This window comes from Phoenix dactylifera, unplaced genomic scaffold, assembly GCF_009389715.1.
Source record: "Phoenix dactylifera cultivar Barhee BC4 unplaced genomic scaffold, palm_55x_up_171113_PBpolish2nd_filt_p 000298F, whole genome shotgun sequence".
In the NCBI taxonomy this organism is placed as follows: domain Eukaryota; kingdom Viridiplantae; phylum Streptophyta; class Magnoliopsida; order Arecales; family Arecaceae; genus Phoenix; species Phoenix dactylifera.
Genome location: NW_024067775.1, coordinates 108,835 through 126,948, shown reverse-complemented (window position 1 = coordinate 126,948; position 18,114 = coordinate 108,835). Strand labels below are relative to the sequence as shown.

General features: G+C 37.9%; 1 protein-coding gene across 2 annotated transcripts; it reads left to right on the top strand.

Annotated features, from left to right (window-relative positions):
* Positions 1 to 557: 557 nt before the first annotated feature.
* Positions 558 to 10,258, top strand: LOC103720468 (proteasome subunit alpha type-7). 2 transcript variants are annotated; one of them, XM_008810182.4, is made up of 4 exons: positions 558 to 920; positions 1,015 to 1,429; positions 7,632 to 7,715; positions 9,636 to 9,803. In XM_008810182.4, exons 1-3 carry the CDS (start codon positions 748 to 750, stop codon positions 7,674 to 7,676), a joined length of 633 nt encoding a protein of 210 aa, XP_008808404.1. In that variant the 5' UTR covers positions 558 to 747; the 3' UTR covers positions 7,677 to 7,715; positions 9,636 to 9,803. The 2 variants fall into 2 exon arrangements, with proteins under 2 accessions (XP_008808404.1, XP_008808403.1); XM_008810181.4 differs by lacking the exon at positions 7,632 to 7,715 and having other exon boundaries at positions 563 to 920; positions 9,636 to 10,258.
* The last annotated feature ends 7,856 nt before the right edge of the window (positions 10,259 to 18,114 follow it).

The following is an 18,114-nucleotide window of genomic DNA, read 5'->3' as shown; positions in this document are numbered from 1 at the left end:
TTGGCCATTGAGAATGCAAAAGTTGTAAACCAGAAAAAAGTGAGATGTAATTCTAATAAAAACTTCAACTTTGAAAAGCTTTGATTAATTAAAATGATGCTAAGGATATTACATTTGAATAAACAGTGAAATAAAAACATACCTATTAGATCAAAACAACTAAAATAAATGAAGAAGGGGTGGTATTGCACCATCCTTATAATATTTCATACATTTTCAAAAAATATTTTTATAAGTTCATCGAAAGAATTACTATCAGGAGATATAAATAGACATTAATACGCATATTAAGATAAAAATTAAGGGATGAGCCTTAAGGATATTGATTTAAGGGTTGAGACTTGAGAAAAAGAAAATGAAGCTCCACTAAATTGATCTAGGTTTTTTTTTTTTTTCCTTTTTCCTTTTTTTTTAATTTAGGTTACTGTTTTTAGAATACCAAATAACGGCTTGAGAGGTCTGCTTCCATGGGATATCGGCCGTTACGGAGATTTGAGATATCGGGTTTAGCATTCCGGTATGTATCATTGGTAACAGGGTCTTGCAGTGCGCGTCGCCGGTCAACCCCTTTTGCCTTCCTCCCCAAGCCTGCTCTACTATCACCTCCTCTTTTTCGTTCCATCGCCAGCCGCCGCCACAATCGGAGCTCAGAGACAACAGAGGAGAAACCGAATCAAAGAATTCTCTTGAAAGTACCCGAAGAAACGCTAGGCGAGGAGAAGAAGAAGAGAACGCATCGCCATCGCCATGGCCCGATATGACCGCGCCATCACGGTCTTCTCCCCCGACGGCCACCTCTTCCAGGTGGAATACGCCCTCGAGGCCGTCCGCAAGGGCAACGCAGCCGTCGGCGTCCGCGGCACCGACACCATTGTTCTCGGCGTGGAGAAGAAGGCCACACCCAAGCTCCAAGACTCCAGGTCCCTCCCCCCTTCTCTTACCCCATTCTTCTCTTAGGGTTGGAGTTAGGGTTAGGGTTTTGGTTTTGATCTACTTTTCTTCTTCTTCATGTAGAACGGTGAGGAAGATCGTGAGCCTGGACAACCACATCGCGTTGGCCTGCGCCGGGCTCAAGGCCGACGCCCGGATCCTCATCAACCGGGCCCGCATCGAGTGCCAGAGCCATCGCCTCACGGTGGAAGACCCGGTCACCGTCGAGTACATCACCCGCTACATCGCCGGGCTCCAGCAGAAGTACACCCAGAGCGGCGGTGTAAGGCCCTTCGGCCTCTCGACCCTCATCATCGGCTTCGATCCCTACACCGGGGTGCCCGCGCTCTACCAGACGGATCCCTCGGGTACCTTCTCAGCCTGGAAGGCCAATGCCACCGGGAGGAACTCCAACTCCATGAGGGAGTTCTTGGAGAAGAATTACAAGGAGACTTCTGGGAAGGAGACAGTGAAGCTGGCAATACGAGCACTGCTTGAGGTAAAGAATTGGCATTTTCTGTGTTTATTGGATCTTCTTTTGCTTTGAATGGTCAAATATTCACTCTTTGGATTCCTTAAACATTTCTGCATAGTAATATTAGATCATAAATTCAAACCTTTTGTTATCCTGACGGAAGGTACGTACAGATTTTCTCTTGGTCCTCTTTTCAAGTTCCTAATTGCTCTAGGCTTGCGTCCCTCCAAGAATAGAAACCATATTCTGGAATTACTGATAGGTGATTAAGGGCACCCGATGACTTTGAATTATTTGATCGATAATGAGAAAGCATCAAGTTATACTGAATTCTATTTGCTACCTACGGAGAGATCTATCATTTTAGACATTTGCATCCAAAATCTAGGATTATTGATCTGGTATTGCTTTTCTGTATGTTGCCGTTTAATGCTAAATATTTTGTACCCAAGTGGTGTTCATCAATGCTTTCCTACATTTGAATTTGTGGCCCCTTATTTCTCCTCATTTAAGTATATATTCTGTCAATTATAATTTGGAACATTGAAAATAAAAAGGTGATTTAGAGTATATTAAATGCTAAACTAGATATATGGAAGAAAGCTTTGGAGAATAATGGCTTAAAAATCAATAGAAAAATAGAGCTACATGGAATGTACTTTTAGTGAAGATAAAATGAAGATGAGATGCCACTTAAGATTGATGGACAAGAGATACCCGGCATGTTTTATAATTTGGGATCTATTGAGAGACGTATGAAGATGTTTGCATAAGAATTAAATCTAGTTGGATGGAGACATGCTCTTGGTGTATTATGTGATCGATGTATACCTTGACGACTTCAAGAGGAATTTTATAGAACAACATTAAAGTTTACAATGTTGTATCACTTAGAATATTAGGAAACAAAAAGGGTTTAGGATAAACAAGTTGAGTGTAATAGTACTCAAGGTTTTAAATGCTGTGGGATGGGGTTATCTTAGTTTGCCCATGGAACGGAATGCGTTGTTGTCCTGCCCTGTTCCGATATTTGGGGTAGAAGATGTCTTAAGACGTGCCAATTAGGATTCGGAGACAATGGCAAGACAATCCTATCTTGCCACTTTGGACGGTACGCCATCCTGGTGTCTTGTGGGACGCCCCACTTGGATTTGAGACCATGGTGGCAATAAGAATTTTAAGATGGGGGTATTGTTAACTAGAAAAGATGAGCTGCGAAATGAGTATATTAGAGGACTTGTTAGAGTCTTTTAAGTTAGATGGACGGGCATGACCAATGAAAATTTATGGGGCTTCAATTTGAAGAGGTACTTTTGCTGAAGATGTTGGAGGAGGGGAAGGTCTAAGGTTAACATAAATGGAAGTTGCGGTAAAGAATATGGAAAAAAATTAAAATAACATCATATGTGGCCTTCATTTAGGAGTTCTTGGATAGTTTAAGAAATGAGTACATTGGAGGGCTTATTTGAGTTCTGTGAATTAATATGAAGTGATGGAGAGTCAAAGTGAGATGGATAGGCATGACTAATGAAAATTTACAGGGCTCAAGATAGACGAGGTACTTTAATTCATGCTGAAGATGTTGGAGGAGGGGAAGGTCTAAGGTTAAGATAAATGGAAGTTGTGAGAAAGAATATAGAAAAAGTTTAAAAAAACATCATATGTGGCCCTAATTAGGAATTCTTGACATATAATCATCCATAACTTAGATCCCAAATAGTTGGGATAAGGCTTGATTGTTATGGTTGTGAAAATGAGAGGTGTGTGTGAATTGAAAACGTTGCTATTCAAAGTAGTTCCTTTGGGTCCTTGATAATAAGACTATGTATTATCTATGGCAAATTAGTAACCTCACTATGAGCTATCCTTATGCCCAAACTGTACTAGGTGCTCGTAACATAGAAATACACCTTTTATCCACAAATTAGAGGATGGGATTTTGCCTTAAGCTTATTGAAGGTTACCGTGCCTTTTTTTAAGGTTGTATGCCATGCATCATATTTGCCTTCTAAATTTTTGCTTTAGTTCCTTAAAATCTTGTCAAATGGAGACATCATGTTTTAATGAATTTTGTTTTTGGTCAAAATGCATGCCATGCATTGCGCCTTGTGTTTGCAGTCTAGTCTCTCAAAGACATTGCCGTCTTAGTGTGCTTTGTTTTCAAGATTCACAATCTTGATACCGAATCCCATACTAGTACCATGTTGGTATAGTATCGGTATATGCTTGGTACAAGGATCAATTCGGCATACCGAGACCCAATACACCCTCCATACCGAGTCTCGATTCGGTATTGAAATGTTATGATACGTTCGGTATGGGCCGGTAGGTACCGGTACAGCAAATCTTGCTATTGCCTTTGAAAACTTTGGGTTGATAATGATTATTTATTTAATGAATGTATAGAAACTCAGTTGTTAGGTATCCTAATTACAACATATCAATTATGATGTCTTTTTGATAATTTGAACAACAAAAAGGCACCCCTCTACCCTATGCATTGGACTAGATTTGAATATAAGTAGGGTTTTTGCTCCTTCCAACTACTTTCTTCTTTCTCTCCACTACACGATGCATGACACATTCTAGAGGTGACTATGTGCCCCATGCTTTTCTTGAACTAAAATAGCTAAATCAATCTCATAGTCTATTGTCCCACTTTACGCTGAAGTGAAATTGCACAAAGCATGTACGGTACGCCACCACCTTTTCTATATCAAGCAGTTGTTGTACTACCTGAAGTCTCAATTAGACATGAGCAAGGTCCACTGTACTGACCATACCGACGTACCGGTGGGCACTGGTACCGGTATCATACCGAACCGAATCAGTATTGTGCCAGCTGGTTCGAGCCAAAAGTCAAAAAAAATTTGAGGTCGATACGAGCAGGTTGATACGGTACGGACCCGATACCGGCCGGTACGGGTTGCAAATAGTCGGAACTAAAAAATATAGCTGTACTGTGCCTGTTCCATCTGGTACCGGTATGTACCAGCCTGTACCGATTAGTACGCCAAACCATGGACATGAGTATTGATTGGGTCGAGATATATTTGGGCTAGGCCTACCTCAGTATAATGGACTTGTTGGTTGGTCTGAGCTTGGATTGACTCGGTTGGGCCTAGATTCTCTGGCCTGAACCTAGCGTGCTTTTAATATTTAGGATGGAGACCGACTTGGCGTGATCCAATCAACTTGGAAAATAGGCTGGTCCTTTCCATGGTCACCATTGAGAGATACAGAGACGGGGAGAAAATGGAGTAGATGAGGAGTATGAATGTTAGTGTTGACAGTTTAAAATAAAGGAGGAGGTAGATGAGGAGTATGAGTGTTAATGTTGACAACTGATGGCAGTGATGAGTACTAGCTGCAACATAAGAGAGAGGGAGGGGGGCCCCTACATACTTGATCTATCATTAGAAGTCAATCATGTAGGTTTGAGGTTGGAGCAAAAATGGAGATAGGGGAGAAGGTAGGGGCAGCAATGACACAATCATAGGTTGGGGGAGGGGGGTAGAGAGTGAGACAAGTGAAAGTGGGCATAGAAAGATGGGGCTAAATGGGCTGTGGTGGTGGTGGTGGGATAGGACGCAGAAAGGGAGGTTAATTTGTAAGATTAGGATGGTTTATGAGGGATTATATTATTTTATGTATTAGCCAGTAACATTATGATATCTAGTATAATGATATTAAATAAATAAATGTTTAATATTTATTGTATTTATGTATATTTAATATATATTTATTTATGTTTTGGTTGAACTGGTTATGTCAGTTTAGCTTTTCATCGGCCTATGCCCAATTTGAAATTTAGTTAGGCTTAAAATTCTTAGCTTGGCCTAACTGTACATTGCCCAAAATAGGTTGCATGGGCTAGGCTTAATTTGCATGTCTGCAAGGGGTTGGCTCAAGTTACATTCACTTCCACACTCCTCATTTGTACACTTGATCTGAGAAGTTGACAACAAAGATGTCGACAGTTTGTTTGAAATTTTCTCTTGCAAGGTTTTCTCTATCCAAAGTGAGACTTTATTTTTTATGTCTGGGGAACCAAGATCCTTATAATTCTGTAATCTTTTTATGTATATTTATGTACTTTCATATCCAATATTGATGTAATATAAGCTAAGACACTTTAATAACAAGTTATCCTTGAAAAGATGTAATTATCATGTTTCTTCTGCAGATTCTTGAAAGTATGTTCCCTCCCCTTTAGGCTGCATCCCTTTTGTCTTTTGAAGTCATGATACACAAGGCTTCACAAGAGACTTGTAAGGTATCACTGACTTCATTTTCAAATCATTGATTATAATCCTTTGATATACTAAGGCTTTCTTGAGAAAGTACTTTGATGTTTGATGATGGTCTACAAATCCTTCAAACCAAGCAAAGATTCCCTTTTTATGTTTCATTTCATGGTCCAAAAGTTTGTCCCATGATCAAGTGATAAACAACATATCAAGGATGAAATTAGTTGATTAGATGAAGTTAGCACTATGTTGGCAACTTGTCATCATGTTTACATCAATAAAAGATGGAGTTACCATTATGTTGATAAGTTATATGTCAAGCTTTTGGTAGGCCCAATGGGGAAATGTAATTTTTGTCCCAATGTAAACTACAAGAGTATTTGATCAATTATGACATGCAAAATCTACTTTGCTGCCAAAATACCAGTAAGCTTGATATTGAAAGTCCTCTATGGCCTTAGTGCATGTAGGATGACTTTTGTTATAAGAATATATAATTCTTCCATAATTTGTCCTATAGGGGCAGTTTGGTCATTTCAGGCCTATGTTCCTTCTCTCTGGTACTTGAAATTAATGGCCATGTGAGCTTTTGTTATATGCTTGGGGAGCTTGAAGATTGCCACTATTTTGTCTCATTTCTACATCGTGATCCTACATGACATGACCACGTTGCCCTTTATTGGTCATGTTATTACGGCTTGCGCAGGCAATGCTATTGATGAGATCCTCTTTTTGCCTGGTGATGTATCTTCTGATCATGATCTAGTGGGTTTTAAGACATTTTATATTGCCCTACAAGTGGTCTTCAAGGTCCAGGTTTTCAAGAATTGTCAAACTCGCATGTCCAGGATGCGACTTAAAATTTCATCTTGTTGATATTACTAGGCCATCTGCATCATCTGTGGTGGATGTTTTTTTTATTTAAAATAAAAATAACATATGTTTGGAACTAGGTTTTATTCAAGTTTGAAACAGTATTAGGATTGTAACATCCTCCATTTAAACAGTGGTTTGTTTGTTAAAATTGAACGATGAGGGTTTGAGAGATATCTTTTGTTAAATATGTTAGCCTGGTTGTTCCAAAGGTGAACTGTGGTGGAATTGCAGCCTTGTGACCTGACCACCAACACAAGTTGGTTTGGACCAACAGGTTCCGATCACTGCTACATCTTCATAAAATTTCATTATGGTAGAGGTTGTTGCTGCATCAATCTTCTAGCCATATTCTGCTTTACTATTTGTAGTCAGTTTTGATTGGACATATCTTCTAAGTGGGGAGGAATTTGATGATGCTCCAAAAGATCCTTTTTCTGGGATGTCATGTCATATTGTCTTTTGGTGAATTTGGAGTTCAACTATGAAATTAAGGAATAATAACTAGAGTTCTTGACATCTCTCGTCATTGCTCTGATCATGGTAAGGAGTCCCTAGTTTCTATCATTGGAAATGAAGATGCTCTTCCACCATTTGCCTTAAAAGATGTATTCAACGAGAGTAAAATGACAAGGCATATATATTGCCAGTAACTGCATCAAAATTTCTACCAACATGCTTTAGCAGAAACCAAATCGCCTGGACACTATATGGATTGTAGGTTTCAGCTATTAAAGTGATATTATTGACCTTTGATCCTATCATCCAAGGACGGATTCCTTCATGACTGAAGGTAAGGAATTCTAGCTAGTACCTTTGGTGAAGAGCTGATGTGGCTTAATCTTCAACTTGAGTTTGTTGATAGTGTTCAATGCAGCATTGGTGCAGCTCCCTGAGTTAATCAAATTGGTACAGTTTTGGTTGCTGCATTGGGCTTTATTATGTGATACTACTATGCAGCCATTCTTCAACTTTTTTTTCCAGCATGCCAATGGTAATGGAGAAAGAATGGTGCAATGATGTACTTTACCGTTCTTGTGGGTGTTATTTTCATCACTTTCTTCAAGTTTGGAAGCAAACAATCACTTTGTCATTTGCTCTAGGCTAGCATTGTTGATGAGATTGAATTTGTTGGCAAAAGTTGCTAGCTGTTTGGAACACTTCGTGAAGAAGCGGATGAACCTTTGGCAAGTGAACGATCCTTTTCCCTTTCTTTATTTAAACACTTGTTCCTTATCTAGTCCCTCATTTTAACCATTCAACATCAAAGCTGTCTTGCAGTGGTTGCAGGAACAAAAAGTTCCAACCAAACTAAATACAGCATTCAGACCTAACCCATGAATAGCTGCACTGTGGAGAGCTACTAAGGATTAGGGAGCCATCCTCCTTTTCCTATCACATAACTAAATACAGCTTGATGATTTCCTATTGCTCTCTCTTTTTTGGTCTTTCTTTCTTTCTTTCTTGTTCGTACTGTTCTTATTTTCTGCATGGTATGCATATCCCTGCGTAGTTTCTTCCCACAGGTCTGATTTTCTTCTTTTTTTTGATTTTTTTTTCAAATCACTTGATATTCTTCCTTCAGTGGTCACCTGATCAACCCTGGATTCATTTACTTAAGACTCATTCCTCTCATGAACCAAAAGGAAAATTTTATCCTTATCCTTTTTAATCACCGAAAAATGTGTTTTGTCCTTTTCTTCCCCTTAAGAGGACAGCAAGAATTTTTTTTTCATCAAAAGTCCTGATCTTTCTTGCTCTTAAGGGCCACCTGCATCTTTGCAGGCCAACCCCAAGTAGTCCTGCATTTTATCCTTTGGTACTGTTACAATGAGGCCCTTGGATGTACTTATTTCTCTGGTATTTTTATTGTGTTTCAACTCCCAGCAACTTAAGATTCAAATTCATGATGGTCGTTCTGAATGCATGGGCCCTTATCAGTGCCTAGCAAGGACTAATACAACATTATTTTGCAAAAATTTTTCCTTGTCTCATGCACATATGATCACACAACACCAGAAAGCGTTTCCAAAGTTTCATCCGCTCTTTCTTTTTCCACGTGCCTCTCCATTGTGAACTAAAATATCATTATGATTTGTCTCTTGTTTTACTTGCATTTTTTTTTTGGGAAAAACAGAAAACTTCAACTGGATTTTGACCCGTTGCCTCCAAGACCTAATCCTTTTTTTTTATTCCACATTCCCTTCTGATATATAACATTGTGTCTTCATGTATAACATGCATCAGTAAATCCCCTAATGAATTCAGTTATCAATTTATTTGCAGCCAGTACAGAGTGATATGCCTTGCATCAATCATAACCTCAAAGTAGCCATTTTCCCTCGTTATGATAAATGCATATCAATCTTTAAGAATCTTCATATTATTGTCTTTGGCCCGTGGCTTGCACCCATAACAACGTACTCATTCTGACATGATCTAAACTATTTGCTGTTAATGGTTTGGAGATCTTTTATGAATATATGTTATGAAAGAAAAAAAGAATCCAGCCACAGACTGGCCTGGCCAGATAACAGTTACTGTTTTTGTGATCACACTTAGTATTTCAGAGACGATAACATGATAATGGCATGATTGAGAGCTTGCATAGTTTAATCGAATATTTCAGGTCCATGATCGTGCAATTTTGTGCATCACCTTTTCTATAATCAAAATCTCATTGAAGCTAACTAAATGTACTGAGCTGCGATGATAAAATTATCATTATGTCTTAATGCATTTTTTCTAATCAAAATGAGCGCTGGTAGGCATGCAACTATGTCTTCCCTTATAAGCTTTTCCGCTTTGTTCTTTAAATCCTCATGTTACTAATTAAAATAACCATCTATCTTGCTTCAGTTATATCATCTTTATTAAAACCATGCGAGGCATTCTCCTAAGGCTCCCTAACATGACCGTTGCCCATGTTGCACCTTTTATATTCTCTAATTTTGACTCCTTCCTTGAGAGTATTGTGTAAAATATTATATGCAGCATATATTTTAAAGTAACTTTCCATGTCAGTTATATGTTGCCTTTATATTTCTCATCTTTACCGACGTTTGGTGACAAATATACAACCTCTTTGTTTTTTTTTTTTTTTCAAGGTTGTTGAGAGTGGAGGAAAGAACATAGAAATTGCTGTGATGACAAGAGAGACGGGTCTTCGTCAACTTGATGAAGCTGAAATTGATGCGATTGTTGCTGAGATTGAGGCGGAGAAAGCTGCAGCTGAGGCTGCTAAGAAAGCCCCTTCTAAGGAAACTTGATGTTGGATTTTTTTCGTGAAATCCAGGAACTTTTTTGTTTTTCATTGCTTGTTCTTCATATTTCAGAACCTTTTATTTTTATTTGTGAGCTGGATGCTGGGGTAAGATAGTGAACTCATAGCTGGATGGCGTACCAAAATATGCTGCCAATTCCTCCAGACATCTTGATCAGTTGTTAATTGTGTGGTCATCCCTTAATTATCTAGCCAGGTTTGCTTCCCACCATATTGGTTTTTGCGAGAAAAAGAGTTAAAGCCCCAGCTACTTCATCAAGATGATAAAAGATGCAATGAGCACAAATAAAGAGGAATGGGGGAATCAGACGGTACAAACACAATGTTGGGATGATATTTTCTGTGGCAGCTGTACGTAATTAAAAGCTGCTAAACATGTCAAGCATACGGCCTCATACCATCTGATGTTTGGTGACCTTAGTATTAAAGATATATTTGAAAACGTCATATTATTTCCTTCCATCTAGATTCTTCAGTACAGGGCATCAGCTCTTGGAGCTAAGAACGTGGTAGTCGGTCTATTTTGTGTTTTCCTGATGTGGTTTGGCATGATCCAGGATTCCATCTTCCTTTCTCGTGTCTGGTTGCATGGGCAGTGGGTTATGATCGCAAAGTAGGTTGCTGTCAAAACATGTCGGAACTTGAATTCAAAAAGATGTGGTTCTACTCATGGTTGGACGGGCACTTGGCATCGCTGTCATTTGAGTTAGGTTGCATGAATATGGAGCTGGATGAATGCTTCAGGCAACTCACAGACGCTTTTGAATTATCTTCTTTGGCAGGATTGCATTGGCCCCTGCATCGGTATCATCTACAGGGAAAAGTTAGACAAGCTATCCGAATAATCACTCTCAACAGAAAAATAATTGAAAGGTTGTGAAGTTGAAGGGCAATTTTCTACCAACCATTGACCGATGTGACACCTCAGTTAATATATATTCTGTCCAAAGGAATCTTAGGAACCGCTTGTTTGGTTCAATGCTGAAATAATTGGGATAACCGTATACCTTTTTGATGATGAGTTCTTGTATGGTAGGCTTGAGCAGGCTGCTTTGTGGCCTCCTTACTATTAAACCATTGGTTCTCATTTATTAGCGGCAGAATCCTTTTTTATCTGTATCAATTAGCTTTATGAAACATATTGAGTGCTTTAGTCCTGTTAAAATATTGTATGGTGTTTCTTTGCGATCACGCAGTATTAGAACCTGATGTTTGGTATGGCAAAAACGGCGGATTTTGGTGCAACTTATATTTTCTTTTTAGGTTTATCAATTGCTAAAAAATAATCATCTTGAATGTGAGAGTTATCATCGTCTTCTTTTTTTTGACTCTACTGGTTGCACCTACGTCAGAGTAGCGTGTGCAATGGTTGTATCAAATATTAATAGAAACACGTGGAGTAGGTGCCCTTTTGGAACAACATGGAGTAGGTGTTGAAGATTTGACTGAATAAGGATTTTCAGCTACAGGTGCTTTTCTACGTTTTCTGAAAAATATTTTCCCCTGTGATGGTAAAGGGTGGAGATCTGAGGCTATTTCCATGAATCCATTCTAGGTTTCAACCGAAGCTTTCGTAAGTGGAAGTGGAATAGTCCCTTCAAAGGGAATGTTAGACTATAATATGATCAATGGTTAATACAGCAACTGCGTGCAAGTTGGAGCCCTCATGCAGTCTTTTTTTAAAAAATAATCTTTAAGGTCAAAGAATAGAATTTGAAGGGTTTTCTTGTGCTGGATCGAGAATGATCGAATTGGATAGGAGATTTTATTTTAATTTTTTGTCGAATAATCAAGAAAGGTCGTTAAGCTGACACTAGAAGAATTATAGTCAGGGCTGGAGAACGTCAATAAAAAGACTTAAGCTTGGATTTTAATACTGCTCGTGGTGATAAAAGATAAGCTTCTTCAGCTATATAGCCCCATTCTTTTTTTTAAGTACAATTTATGTGAGTTTGTCATTTAGTGCCAAAATTTAGAACTAAGGGTATATTTTGTTAGGAGAATTTCGACTTTGGAATGAGAACAGGAATGCGTGAGTCCTATTTTAGCTATTGAGTTAGAAAAAGTCCCATTCTAATTTTGATTCCAGGAGAATGAAAATATGCTCTAATTCTCCAAATTCTAATCTCTACTCTTCTATAGTACTCAAATTTCATTCCAATTTCGGTCACGGATCGAATACATCAGGGAATGATGTTCTTTCGATTTTCATTCTAATTCATTTTAATTCCGATTTCAGTGGCGAACCAAACGCGCCCTAAGGCCCATTTAGACGAACACTTCTAAAGAAAGTCTCTTAGTCATTGTGGTTGTTTTATAAGAAAATGATTGGAAAACCAAAATGAAAAGATGATTGCACTCTTGCGAGGAAAAGGTGAGGTGAACCGGATAGGGACAGAGATGAAAAATAGAAAATGTCTCATTTAGGCATGATGGATTTTAGCACTTTCTTCAACCATGTAATGGAGCAGAGAAGTGAGAGAAGAGAAAGTGACTCTCTCCTCCCCTGTTTGAATGTCTAGGAGGCAGAAGAGAGCTCAACTTTCCAGACAAAAAATCTTAGCAGCGAAAAGAAAAAAAAACTTTTAAGGCAAGAGAAATTTCAAAAATAATACATGCCAAGTCTCTTTCTATTCTCCTCTTCTCCCACATCTTTCCTTGACTAATTATCTCAATAATGGATTTTCACTTTCTCTCCTCTTTTCTCTCCAAATCTCTCGATTCAACTAGTGTGTAAGAGTAGAAATTTTGTTGATCAATGAAAACAATGTCGCAATTTTTTTCAAGGCCGAATTCATTTTTTTAGATGTCATTCAAAGTCATTTTCCAGATATTGCAATCTTCTGCAGTAAGTTTTTCCTGCAATGTATTTGTTGAAGTGAGCTTGGGATTGGCTCAAAGATCAGAACAGTTATGATCGACCTTCCACTGTTATGATCATTCTCATCATAACATGCACCATCTACAACAGTTATGATACACGTGTGCAAAAGATGGGTTGGCTCAATCAAGTGTGAAATTATTCACATAATATTCAAACACCCTAAGCATATCTCTACTATATTACAAAACAAACTCCAAGACTATCCTTCCAATTGCTTGTCTCCTCCTATGGGCCATCAAGTAAGCAGTTTTTCTTTCAATGATGCATCCATCATTGTTGCAATTTTTTCCTCTCTTAAAAAAAGAAACGAAAGTAATGCTATGAAAACTCATGCAAGCGTGTATTTCGTCCCACATCGGTATTTACCTGAAAGATCTTGGGTACTTATACAGGACTAAGGAACCCAAAACTTTCCAGCTAGCCATTTTGAGTGAGGTTCCTAAGTTGTGACAAATGGTATCAGAGCGGACCTGGCCTATAGCCCATGTGGACTAGGGGACACTATAGCACGGGCTCATTAAAGCTGACCACAAGTCGATCATAATACTTGTGATTAAATTTGAATGAATTTGGACCCTTAGTCTCACGAGGGCGTAGGCCTTAAACGGGGAGAGTTTGTAAGGACTTGTACAGGCGTGTGTTTAGTTCCACATTGGTTATTCATTAGAAAGATTTTAGATACTTATACAGGACTAAGCAACCCAAAAAATAACTTCTGGTTAGCTATTTTGAGTGAGGTCCTGGGTTATGACAAATGCTAGATCGAGATTGTATCCATCTGTTAGGCTTCTCATGCGTGCTACACCACAAACATGTAGAGATCACAAATCTAGCTAATGGAAATTAGACTTTACTTCTCAATATATTCACAATTTAGGTTTAGATTAAGCAAGTTTGAATCATCGAAAATAGCTGTCGTAGGTAATTCTTATAGTTGGTTAGCTATAATTCATCAGGTAATTGAGTCCAAATCGACTTATAACATTCGTTCAAGTCCAAATTGACTTAGAAAAACTAATTCAAATCTAGATCGACTTAGGAAAATCAATTTGAGTCTAAATCGACTGACTCTATTATATATATATATATATATATATATATATATATATATATATATATATATATATATATATATATATATATATATATCTTGTAATCCAAAGAAAAGAGAGTAGTTGAGTTGAGTATTCTAGAGATTGGGTGTATGAGAGCTAGGTTTTGAGAGAAAATCTTCTACTATGTAATCTCCAATTTCTTTTTTTAGTAAAGCTTTTGCATCATTTTTGGTCATAGATGTAGATTAATAAATAATCACATAAATATTGTGTGCTCTAATTCTTTTCTTTTTGTTCTTTCTCGTTTCGTTTTTTTTTTCCTTGCCTGTCACAGCAGGAGCAGTGTAAGAAAATGATAGTAAAGGGGAGGGGAGAATGGATAGGGGAAGCAACTGAACTTAGACACCAAAAGTGGGTGATGCATGCATGCATCACCTTACTGCTAAATTTGCAAAAGGCCTCGGGTTACTGATAAGACCAAGAGTTTAGAGGTGGCTTTTGTCAAGCTCCAGTCCGCGCCTCCAATTCATTTGTTCTCATCCATCTCCTTCCAACCCAAGTTAGCGTTATGCGTACCCACCAACCTATCACATTCCCCCATGTAGATCTCATCTAAAGGACCTAAATAGTATTAAAATGTTCATAAAGATATCGTTAATTTGGATGGTAGAAAATCCTGCTGTGTAGACGATCAGTGGCTTAGCTGGAGTTCCAATCTGTCCTTACGTGTTTCCCTTCATGCGTAATACTTATCCAAATATACTAGAGAGATGCCAAGAAGCAGTTTCGCTGTCCAAGTTGTTTGGATAAGAAGAAATCAGATTAAGATAAAGAAAATTATTTCTGATTCTTTCGTTATGCGAATGGATAAGAAGAAACTCTACTTAAAAATTATTTCTGATTCTTTATCCTCCTCTCCTATAGTCAAAATAATATAAATGGGATATAAGGAAGTTATTGTTGTATCAGACATGCAAATAGTTGTTTCACAAAACAAAGAACTTTTCCGTCCTGTGATAAGTCATATTCAAAACACTTGCAAAACTTTCCATCAGGATAATTGAATAAACTTATTCATTTATTACTACTATTCCTGATCCTCCACAGTGAAAAAAATATTCCTTCATCCCAAATACTTCTAATCCAATTAGAAAGGAGTAAATGTCAAAAAGAATAAAAAAATTCAAAAGACTTTTATTATTATTATTATTATTGTTGTTGTTGTTTTATGTGACGACTAAAAATTACTTGATATTAAATTTGAATAAAACTAAATAAGAGGATAGTATTCAGGCTAAGTTATTTCCAAAATAACAGTGCCTTGAAGGTGATCACACCGGATGAAAGCCGGCATTCCACAATATATTTTGTAACTAATGTCTACATATCAAATCCCAAGTTCGAAAGATTGAGACACGCACCGCCAGAAAAGGAGGGGAGAAGACTAGTTGGTTGCGGGCCCACAAAAGACAGAGCCTCGTGGGATAAGTGTTTGCTTTTGGGGGTAGATAACTATTCCTTTCTTTGAGTTGTTCGCGACTTTTCCAAAGCCCAGTGTAATGTGAGATTGGGAAGAAAAACCGCATCTATTTGACTGGTCAAAGCTCCCTTCATAAACCATGCACGTAAGCACAAAAAGAGTCCCCACTAGTTCTGTGTTTTTTTTTTTTTTTAAAGGAAGCTCACTATTATTGCGTAGTGGTGCCTTGAGGATTAGCTTAATGTCTCTTTATCCTCTCTATTCTCATTGTGAGTGGGGAAGGATGAGGTCCGATGAGAAAACGAAACCTCCATTCCTCCCCCACTTCCATTAATGGACGAGGTGGTATGGAAACTCTGTCGACAGAATTAGGTACCTAAAGTGTTCATCCAATTTAGGGTGGGTTTAATGTCTGGGACCATGAGATGTATGGTGCATCACTGCTTGGATTCGAATCTATATTGAAAGATCTGCAGTTAGTTGCATACCTGGTCATGCAATTGGTGGGGCTAGATGATCAACAACCCGTGCTGTATTCCGCGAACTTTGTGGTATATGTCACTTTGAGCAAGAGACTGAACTAATTGGTCCAATCTATTGGTAGTAGGAGTCCCACCAATAGGACAGTAATCCACTTGGATGTGAAATGTAGAGTCATTCAACTCTTTCTTTTGAAGGAATAATTTTGTTAGCCGACGTGTCCAAGTCCTCATTGGTTAGAATTGTAGAACTATGACACCGGAAGGTGGTGAATGTGAATTGAAAATAGAGGAACGGAGAGTGTCCATGGAACTGATAGTGACGAGCTAGAAACTCCATTACGTTTGTACGACTTAGGATGGTGGATCCTAACAGTGATAGATATGAATTCTAGAATCGGTTGGCTCTGAATAGACACAGTTGATGGAAGAGGAGAAGAGAGATCTCGAAGAATACAGCTCTCGCACGTGCACTCATAAATCCTAAAAATCCAAAAAAAAAAGAAAGAAAAATCAGAAAGGAATAAATTTTAAAATAAAATTTTTACTGCTCAATAAATTTAAGAATGACTATACACGATAGGAGTCCTAAAAAAATATTTATAAGCAGCATGAGAGGAATTTTTTTCTTAAACTCCTGATGTGGGATATATCATATTCTGTACTATAGAAATCTATTCTTCTTTTATCCAATATGAGGTTTCTGGTCTTATTGTAATTCTAATATTTCTAATTAAATAATAAAAAATTATTAAAAAAAATCACTAACTAAATATAATGACTAGGATTCGGAAACACGACGCTACATGTTTCCGTAGTTGTGTGGTGGCAACAAATCTACTGGTGAACTCGTGGCATCACACCGTCCATAATCTCTCAATTATTAAATCTTGGATGTGACTTGACCTTGACCCACTCACCGACAGCTGTGCACGAGTCCCTTTGACTGGGCTCTGCTCGAAGTTGTCGCAAAATTTCCTCATCAAAAATTTTCAAATCGTACAAGAAATCACGATCGTTAGTACGTTCCATGATTCGCCATGTCCAGCGAAATTGCCCAGAAGTGCATTAGAATCTTCAACTTGCCATTGTGCAACCCATTCTTTCCCTAATGAATCGCTGTGCTAAGTTTCATATTTATGTAATTGGTGGTATCATGTTGACACTGACACATTTTATTTATTTATTTTGGATAAAACCGATTGTTCATACAATTCTAATGTGGATTCATCCAACATAATTTAAAAGTAAAATATTATGAAACTGCATGAGAAGACAAAAAAAAAATCACCATCCAAATTATATCACTAGGATGATCCGTGATAAAGGATGCCATTCAGTTCGCCATCCTATTCATTTTATGGTAGATATGTGTAGCACTAAATGAGGTACATTGTACTGCTAATCTCCATATATCCATCAGCAAAGGATGACAATTGGCATTGCGAAATTGCCTTTAAATCCAACCAATCATAGTCGAGAAATTACTTTCCAAAAGAATATGCATGGCAGCCAATATTAATTTTGCAAATCTTAGACCCTCTAATGCTTCCCGTTGTTCCGCACCTAGTATAGAGATATCTAACAATTGCGCTTCACCCATAGCTATAAACTTCTATCCAGACCCTTTAATCACAAAACTAGCACCATCTCTGGTTCCTCCATCAACCCACACTATCATTAAAGTTAACTTTAAGGAAGCTTGGCAGAAGGGGCTCCTGATGAAGACCATTTTAGTTATAGCATGAGCTGAAAAAAGCCGCTCTGGGATGTACACCAATCTTCCAAATGTAAGTGCGATCTTTCTTATCAATTGGAGCTTCCCTTTATATTTTATACAAATTCTTGGATTTTACTTTGGAACTACAGCTAGTGCCTCAAACCATTATATCAGGCGAATTAAATAAAGGAATGGGAATAGACAAAATCCACCTACTCAACTGATTCCTAAATAAATATTTAATAAGAGAAGAGTTCCAAGTACTTTCACCAATAATGTAGAGATCACGGATCTTCAAATTCTTCAATGCATCCCAATTCACCATCGCGGGCCAATAATAAATTGGAATATCCACCATCCATCCATCACTTAGGATCTAATTGTTCTGCGATTACCAAAAGTCCATCTAATGTTAGGGAGCACTATTGGCGCATAAGCACGCAATTCTTTCTAGAAAGTAGAAGTATTCTGAGTGGAAGAAATCTCTGAAGCTTTTCCATATATGTTACAAACATGAGTTCACTGAAAATATTAATAAAAGAATCTCCGAGCGGAAGAATCAAACCCAAAATCTCCAATTGTTGAATAGAGATATATGCATATTGAGGCAAGCCTCAATTCACCGCTTCCCTTGCTCTGGGAAGTTTATGCCACGATTGTAAGGATTTATGCATTACAACTAGAT